A 9,907-nucleotide genomic window follows, 5' to 3' on the forward strand; every position below is an offset into this window, starting at 1 on the left:
TGTTTCATTTTTACTAAGAATTGATGACAACCCTAATTACTTATATATTTTACCGTGAGTAAGCAAGTACTTGTACTTTATCTTTATATATATATGACTTGATGTTAAATCATATCGTGAATCCAAACGGATATCTTCCTGATACAAACTGCTGCAATACATCATGGTGGTGGTCCTACGTACTGTATCCAACGAAACAACAGTCACGCAAGATGTAAACCTTTACTTGGTCACGAATTCCGGTATAAATGAAAATTTGCACCTTTGAAAACCGGACGTTGACGTATGAAGACACACTATATAAATAGCACTTGGTTTAGAACCATATTATTCACATGATATCATATGCCTCGCTACAACACTGACAGCACAGCAACAGTAATCATCACAGGGAGAAAGCTTGGAAAAACATTTCAAAGTGCACGGTAAGTCTATCTTGATATATAATTGTTTCTGTAGAATTGATTTATTCTTATTCTTTAATCCTGATAATAGTTTGCTTTTATCCAATTGAAATTTCATATTGATGTACAAATGTAATAGTGAAATCACGAACTCCAAAATTGAATAAATTGGAAAATAACAAATATAATATAATCGACTATTTTTTGTAGATATGGACATATTTCAGCAAATGAAACAGAAAGCTTCGCAAGACTTTTCGGACTTCAAACAGGTTGCAGATCAAATCGGCAGTATATTTCAAGATTCCTTAGACTTCTCCAGAGCAATCGCAATATCAATTCGTTCTCCGAATTTGAATCGTAATGAAGCAATGAAACGCAAAACAGCCTCGTATGACGAATACTATTCCAAGCAATCAAATAGGAGAGCAGAAGCACTTAGACAAAAAGAAGAAAACTTTCCACGTTTAATTAATAAATTCGACAGGCTTAGGCTCAATTTGACGCCAAAACAGATAATAGAACGAAGCGACCCACAGTCACCACAGCTCTACCACAGAACAGTAAACAACCCAAATTTTACGACAGACAATATTGATATTAGTGAAAAGACATTTGGACGTCGATTGCTTACGTCAATTGATTCAGATGACTCTGGCTTCGAAGAAAACTCTATGTTTGAGGAGTATTTATTTCCGAAACATAGAGATTCTATAGCCGACGTCGACCTGGGAACCGATCAAGTTCAAATTACCATCAACCATGAACATAAAAACAATTTACTCTGTGTATCTCTCCATCGAGCAAGGTTAACTTTCCCCAAGCATGGGCGAATTTTTACTAAATTGTGTATCCTACCTAACAAACTTCAGAAAAGGAGGGGAAAACTTATCGCTATAGCAAATACTAAGAAATGGGAAGAAGATTTTGTGTTCACTAAATTATCCATAGGCGAATTAGAAACGTGTTCTATCCAAATCAGAATTTATGAAGAAAAAGGTTTCATGAAGAGACCGCTTTTAAAATATGAAACGGTGGTTGCTTTCAAAGATGTGGACCTTACCAACTTCCAAACTACTATTTTACCTTTAAAAACAATGACAAACCAGCTATCGTCACTCTCCCGGCAACACCAAAGCCATTACGTTGTTCATAACCTTGGTGACAATTGATGTAATAAACACTGGACCGTTGACCATGGTAGTATACAGTTTGTACTAAATACGAATTTGTCCTGTCTTTTTTAACATAAAATGTCAAATTCTCGGAACCATATATTGTACGTTTTATGATTCGTTGTTATTGATATGTTATGATTTGTTGTATTTGAAATAAATATGAATTACTTATTGTCCAAAATATCTATCAAAACTTATCATTGACGAAAGATGAGCATATTTATATATAAACGCATCACGTTGTCAAAGTGGATGTATCAGTGTGCATGAATGATCTTTTGACAATGATCAATGGCAATGAATGTATCAATACCTATCAATGTTATGTTGTATCGATCGATAATACTAATGTATCATATATACTAATGTATCAGTACCCACAAGTGTGTTTCCATGGGTGTTTCATTACATACCGAGATGTATCAGATCACAATAATATACCCATGCATCATTTGAATTAGCGGCGTATCTTGGACATATTGCCATTGTCTGCATCAGATGTATACATGATTAAATTGAGGGTAGGGGAAACAACCTAAAACAAGTACTCCCAAGAGGACAATGTTACGTTACGAATTGGGTAAAGGATCATTTTGCATTATTCGTGGTCTTTGACACCCATATTGCAGATACTTTTGTCATTCCCATAACGTTGGTGATGATATGCTCAACTCTTTCTGGCAATGTGGTCAAACGGAAATTAAACATCACCATGCCATGCACCTGGGTAATGTTTTCGGGGATGGTTGCTTTTGAACGTCTTCCTGAGCCAAGTCTCTCTCTATCATTTTTCAGTGGAATGGGAGGGGGCATAAGCCCATCTCAGCATTTTCCTAAAAAAAGGATATCTTATTAGTATGATTAATTGATGTTGGAATTTGTGTATTATGCTATGAATGATGCTCATTATTCATGGACTGCATTGTTTATTTGTTTTGGTGTACAAGTCTAAAGACTTAAAACCAATTGCATGTTTAAAAAGCTCGTCGGGCAAGTTAATATACTGCCACTGACAGCTTTGATTTTAAATAAAAAATATTTGTCAGTACATTAACAATCCCCAGTATGAAATATCCAACCGTCAGTCATATATTTCTTGTGGTAATGAACAATATTATCAAGGTTACACAAAATCCAGTAAGAATCGTGTCTTTTTGTGTAGTTGCGAGCTAAAAATTTAATGCGTTTTCAAGAACCAGGACAATTGAGACATCTTGGTCAAGTTCGAATATGAAGATTTTTCGATGAACGGTTTTTGATTTCGGGGAAGGGAGGGTTTGATTCTCCCAAATGTACAGGCCTAGGGTGGAGCAGACACTGTATTTAGAAATTAGGATTAAGGGTCTTGATATTGGGTTTTCTTCTGTTCTTATTCTGATCTGAAATAAGAAAAAATTAGAAGTATAGTATCTGTTATGTACTGATTGTTTTTAGTTTACTATGAACAATATTATCATTTAAGTTCTTATTTTTTGAATATGCAACTATCATTTTCTGCTTATAGACAAGGGGGAATTTCTCTTGAAGGCTCTTATAGTGGGCATGAACTATCTTGCTTGCTCGATTGCTGGTTGTATTAAACGGGACAACAAAGGGTGCTATGCCTACATTATGATGAATATTTAGTCCTATAGGTCTTGCTGTATTCAATATCTCAATCCAATGGGCCTCCCTAGATTGACGGAATTTGGTAGTTTCATCTTCGGGCAAGTCAATTTCTATACGCTCAATTGGGATAAGGGTGAGATCGTCTATTGAATGGTCGTCAAGGTTGAAATGATTAGAAACAGGCTTGTCTTTCTTTAATTTGATGTCTGACCTATGAGCATTAAAGCAAGTTCGTAAATTATTCTTAGTTTCTCCTACATATTGTTTGGGGCATTTCTTGCATGAAATTAAATACATTACATTCGAATGTTCACATGTTAGATGTTCCTGGATCGGGTACCTTTTATTCGTAGAGTTGTTTACAAAATAATGAGTTTCTGATAAAAAATAAGATATAGAATAAGTCCAAACCATAAAAATGTCATCCAAGAAGCGTCCGTAAAAAAGTGGGTCAAATGGACAGAGGGGCAACACCTCATGTTCCCACTCTGCCATGAAAAGGTTTGCGTACGAAGGGGCGAATCGTTTGCCCATAGCTGTCCCTGATGATTGTAAATATGTTTTACCATTAAATGTGAAATCGTTTCGACTAAGACAAATCTCTAAAAGCTGTAGAATTGCATCGTCGGGTCTGTTTGGATCTGGGTTTCTATTAAAAGCTTTACGAACTGTCGTTAAACCAGTAGTGTTATCGATATTGATATACATAGAAGAAACGTCGATAGAAATTAAAATAGCATTAGAGGGAACTCGAAGATTTTTTATTTTATTGACAAAATCGGTTGTGTTTTTAAGGTAGGCGCGATGTTGACATGCTAGAGGTAGTAAGATATGATCAATGTATTCTGACACTGCATACGACTCACTACCAAAGTCAGATATAATCGGACGGCCTTTGGGGATTTTATTCGAGATAAGCCACTCCTTGGTTGGATTCTTATGGATTTTAGGCAAAGTGTACAAATGTCTCTCACGACAATCAGGTCCTGGCAGACAGTCATATTGTTTTTGTTTGAGATGACTAGTTTTGAATAAATCGGCAAGAATATTGTTAATTATATCAGCAGTTTCTTTGAAAATTGGTTTCGGTAAAATGGCATAATATTTAGGATTGTAGAATGTATCAATGTTGTGGTGTATCGATCGATACTAATATACCGATACTCGTAAGTTACAATGACGGGATGTATCAACGGATAATCACTTTCATATCCAACTTCTAACAATATGTATTCCTCTCAACTTATTTTACCACAACCTAGCTTTGCAAGGTACCCATGTATGTGACTTTTCGAGGAATCTTTTAACATATTGCCAATGAATCCATCAGATATATTAATTTTTGAGGGGAGAGGAAACAACCTAAAACTAGAGCCACACGTGGCACAGAGTGAGACTTTGCAAATGTAGCAAATTGCAAAAGACTCCGAAAAAATCAACCTTCGGCGATAATTATTTCAAGTGCAAGAGCAGTCTAAAGTTGAGAAATTTTTTAAAAAAATTCTAATACCGGAAGTAGATGACAGACCTCACAAATGAAAGTATCAGCTGATAGCCAAGGTCAATGACCTTTGATCTTGTTAAGTAGAAGGTCTAACAAGGTCAAGATCAAGAGATATGAGTCATCAAAATTTCAAATTGCACACGGCTATAAAACCGGAAGTTGACATAGGACAGCAAATATAAAAGTATAAATAGATAGCCAATGCCAGTGATGTTTGATCCTACAAAGGTCAAGGTCAACAAAGGTCAAGGTCAAAAATTGAAAATTTTGAAATTCCAAAACCCGTTCCCTTTTTTGAACTATGAAGCGGAAACAACCGAACTTTTAAAACAAGGTGGCTCAAATCATGAAATAACTGTATGCAAATTCCCATTTTGAACAAATGTATACTTTGCGAGTTATGCCCCTGGCTAAAAATGTCATAAATGAGTAATCTAACCCGGATGTGCCACGCCCATTTCAATTGTTTTTGCATAGGTTGATTGATATTTAAGATGTTATGTTGTGTTTTAAATTTCAAGCTTTTACATCATACAGGTCAAAAGATATAGGTCAGAAAAATTCAACAAAGGTCAAAATCGAAAAATGAAAATATCCAAATGTTAAAACCTGTTCCTTTTTTGGAACTATGAAGCTAAAACAACTGAGTTGTTAACACAAACTGGCCAAAAGGATGAGATAATTGTGTGCAAAGTCCCTTCTTGAAGAAACGTATTCTATGCGAGTCATGCCCCTGCCCCAAAATGTAAACAATTAGTAATTCAACCCGGATGTGCCACGTCCACCTCAATTTTTTGATCATAGGTGAATTCATATTCAAAATGTCTAGTTGTATTCCAAATATCAAATAGGTCATAAGATATACATACACCAAGCTCAAAGAGACACAAACATTGTAAAAAAAACACTCAAATTTCAAAAAAGTACGAATTTCAATTTTGCTTCAAAAAACTTATGTTATATATCGTTAGAAAGAGTATGAAGAGCACATTAAGAATCCGAAAAAATTGACCCTCAAGGTTAATTAGATCACGTGCTAGAGCAGTCCAAAGTTGCGAATTTGGCTGTATTCAGACAGCCATACAACCGAAAGTAGATGTCAGATGTCGAATATGAAAGTATCAGTTGATAGCCAAGGTCAATGACCTTTGACCCAATGAAGATCAAGGTCATCAACGGTCAAGGTCATGAGATATGAGCCTTCAAACTTCGAAAAAATTCAATCGGAAATAGCAAAAAAGCAAAAGCGAAATTCAAAAATCGGCTCCCACAGTTTTTTTTTTAATTTTCATTTTCTTTCATTTGACACCAAAATCAACAAAATCGGATAAGCCGTTATCTCTGAATAGATTCTGACGCATTTCAGAAAAATCAAAATGGCGACCAAAGTATCACCTTCGGACCGGATTTTATCTTCTTCGTTTTTTTGTCATAACTTTGGCTATCGATTTATCGATAAGTTTCGTCGCGCTTAATTAATTACACCGGAAGTAGTTCAACCGGAAGTGAGAATCGATTTCCCCTTTAAACCGGAAGTAAAGTAAAAAATTTGATTTTCCAATTTGTTCACATTCTTAAACTGTCTTTGCTCATTTTTTTTTAGATTTATCAGGCAAAAAGTAAAAAAGTTTTTTTTTTGGTCAAAAATTGCAAAATTCGGCCGAAAAATGTGTGCGACAAACATTCGATTTTCGAAATTTTTTAAGTGCTATCATATCAGAATTACAGGTAGATTCTAGAAATGAAAACCCGAAGAAAATCGACCCAAAAATGCCATTTTTAGAGCCGATTATTCACTTTTTGCACATGTTGAGCTGTAGTACTTCCGGTCTTGCAAAAATGTTCCAATTTATATTCATTAACAACGTTGCCACTACAGAAGGTCTACAAATGTAGAAATGTTGCTGCAGCAGTTGCAGCCTTTGCTTGAAAAGGTGTGGAAAAATCGTAAAAAAAAAAAGAATTGACATTTCGATAACAAACTGGGACTTTGCTGAAAGCAAAGTCCCACAAAAAGGAGTACAGCTAGTATGGTTTGGTACTTTAAATGTTACGAGTGAAGGATCATTTAGCATCTTTCGTTATTGCTCAGTTTTCAAGCTTAACTGGTTATTAGCCACATGTACACGAAGTTTTAACGTGTTTGTTACTGTAGATCACTGACAAGTGCAGATGAGGCACACTAAGTTATTGAACGGATCTTTATAAGAAAAGGAACTGTGAGTATGTATTTGTGAAGTAGCAAACATGTATTTGATAATGTTGTTGAATATAGGTTGATATTGGTAAATGCTTCCAACAACACCCGCCAGGTCAATTGAGACTTGATAAGCACGTTTTTCTGATGCAGGCTGCAATAAAAAGTTGAATGTTTTATTACGAATGACGAAACAATAAATAAATCGTGTTCTTTTTGAACATGCAAATGTTTAGCAATCCTACTGTGGCGAGTTTGAACGTGAACTAAAGTAAGCGCGCCATGTTATTTTTTTCTTAATTTTACTTGTGAGTAGAGATAAGTCGGCGACAACATTTTCGACTTCCTGTTGTTAAATCGTAAATAGGCCTAGTCACAGATCTGTAGGCTGAAGGTTGCGTAGCCTATATGACCTAAATTTCCTCGAATTTTAAGTATTGTCACATTGCAATAGAAGTGGAGCATCTAGATTTTCTGTCTGCCTCTACGCTAGTCTGAAATTGTCAGAAAAAGCTCTAGTGGCATAGGTTAGCGATAGTATGTTTCGGACTATTCTGACATTGTGGTAAGAGTTATCGTTCCTTAACTTGATTTCCGGTCATCGAAAAAAAAATTCAATAGGCCTAAGTTACCAGTATGTCGCTCCGCACGAAGTCAATTTTAACAAGTGAGGAGAAATTTAATCTTCAGATACTGAACGTTGGCACTGTGTTCGTTGCCTGATACAGTTGCCTGAGAAAGTCGCACCCGTACACGGTGGGTCATTGGTCACAAGTGGTCAAAAATACATGTATAAAAAAAAAAGATAGATATTTTCTAATTCTGACCACCTGTGACTAAATGCACTCTAGAAATTACCCGCACATGATGCGCCATTAGTTGAGCGTAATTTGGGAAACGAAAAAAAGTTTACATTATCATTTAAAAAAGTTTTGGCATTAAAACGTTCAGATAAGTTCAGTGTATGGTATCGCTAACCCAAACTGATAATTCTGATACCAAAATAGCATTTTTGTGTTAAGTGGTATAACCCAGTTATTATCAACCTGATGCAACTTCACACACAACACACACCATATATATAGCAGTTGACCAGTTTCATGTTCACATTTCATTTGCTTCGCTTACAGTGAACAACACTAAGAGAAACTTGGAAAAATATTCTTAAGTGTGCGGTAAGTTAAATCTTGATATAGAATTTTGATTTTGTAAGGTTTATTATCTTTTATCATGATAATACTTTTATTCATTTCCACTTAAAATATTTCTTTGTTACCCAACTGAAACATCATATTGACTTACAAAATGTAATTGTAAAATCACGAATTTCAAAATTTAATAAATTTGAAAAAAACAAATATAATATGATCGACTTGGATATTTTTCAGATAAGGCCGTGTTTCAAAAAATGGAAAAGAATGTTTCTCCAGACTTTCCGGACTTCAATCAGGTTGCAGGTGAAATCAGCAGTATATTTCAAGATTCCTTAGACTTCTCCAGATCACTCGTCAGATCGATTCGTTCGTCACAGTCTGATCACAAAGAAGCAACAATACGCAAAACAGCCTTGTATGACGAATATTATTTTAAGCAATCAAAGAAAGGAGCAATAACCCTAAGACAAAAAGAAGAAACCTTTTCAAGTTTAATTAATAAATTTGACAGATTAGGGCACAATTATTTGTCGCCAAAAGAGATGATCAAACGAAGCAACTCACCAAAACATTGTTATTCTCGGTCACCAAAACCCTACCACCAAGCAAAAATCAACTGCATGTTTGTTAAGTCAAATATTGATTGTAGTGGAAAGACATTTGGAGGTACAGAGATGACCTCAATTTGTTACGATGGTTTCGAAGACAAATTTATGTTTGAGGAGAATTTATTCCGGAAACATGTAGATTCAATAACCGACGTGGAGCTGGGCACCGATCAAGTTCAAATTACCATCAACCATGTACAGAAAACCAATTTACTCTGTGTATCTCTCCATCGAGCAAAGTTAACTTTCCCCAAAGACGGGCGAATTTATACCAAATTATGTATCCTACCTAACAAGCTTCAGAAAAAGAAGGGGAAACTAATCAATATAGCGAATACTAAGAAATGGGAAGAAGATTTTGTATTCACTAAATTATCTATAGGTCAACTAGAAACGTGTTCTATCAAAATCAAAATTTATCAAGAAAGGGGTTTTCTGAAGCGACCGCTTTTAGAATATGAAACGGTGGTTGCTTTCAAAGATGTGGATATTACCAACTTCCGAACTACTATTTTACCTTTAACAAGAATAGGGAGCAGCGGTGTCTCAGTCAGTTAGACGTTTGCAAACTAACCTGAAGATCTAGGGTTCAATTCCGGCATAGGTCGAGATTATACCTTCGGCCATACAACCCGGTCACTGATGCAGGTAAAAGCGTCTAGTCGTTTGAATGGGACAATAAACGGAGGCCCCGTTTGCCTAAGGATGTGCACGTTAAACATCCCTCGACTGTTGTCCTGGCAAAATTGCCCTCATTGTACCCTGCTTGGCGTTGCTCGTCTTCATTAGCCCACATGATGGAGAAAGGTAGGACGTAAAACTACAACAATAACAAAACAACCAGCAGTCACTCGTTGTTTTAAACTGAAATTGTCATTTGTGAACTCGGACTTGCCACCCGTACTAATGCATGGGTACATATAAATGTTTTGTATTTGTTTTTCGTCTTGTTGTTATTGCTACTTGCAATGTTTTGAATAATATCATGGTTATTTTTGTAGATTTTGAAATAAAAATGAATTACCATTATAGCCCAATATACTTATCAAAACTAATCCCCCACGAAAGATAAGTAGATGTATATAGGAACGCGCCACGTTGTCAAAGTGGATGTGTGGGCGTGCATGAATGCATCTCTTGTCATAGTCATTGCTCTTAAAGGGCTAGGCGGGTTTTGATAATATTTTTTTGTGGTCTGGATCGTGAAATACACAATTCTTCATGCCAACACGTAGAGGAAGTATTTTAAATCTC

General features: G+C 35.6%; 1 protein-coding gene across 1 annotated transcript; it reads left to right on the forward strand.

The window, feature by feature from the left end:
* Positions 1 to 616: 616 nt before the first annotated feature.
* On the forward strand, positions 617 to 1,576 carry LOTGIDRAFT_171804 (hypothetical protein; the record flags this gene model as incomplete). Its single annotated transcript, XM_009048369.1, has 1 exon — positions 617 to 1,576. The coding sequence occupies one exon, from the start codon at positions 617 to 619 to the stop codon at positions 1,574 to 1,576; it is 960 nt and encodes a 319-aa protein (XP_009046617.1).
* Positions 1,577 to 9,907: the final 8,331 nt, after the last annotated feature.

This window comes from Lottia gigantea (assembly GCF_000327385.1).
Source record: "Lottia gigantea unplaced genomic scaffold LOTGIsca_120, whole genome shotgun sequence".
Taxonomy (NCBI): domain Eukaryota; kingdom Metazoa; phylum Mollusca; class Gastropoda; family Lottiidae; genus Lottia; species Lottia gigantea.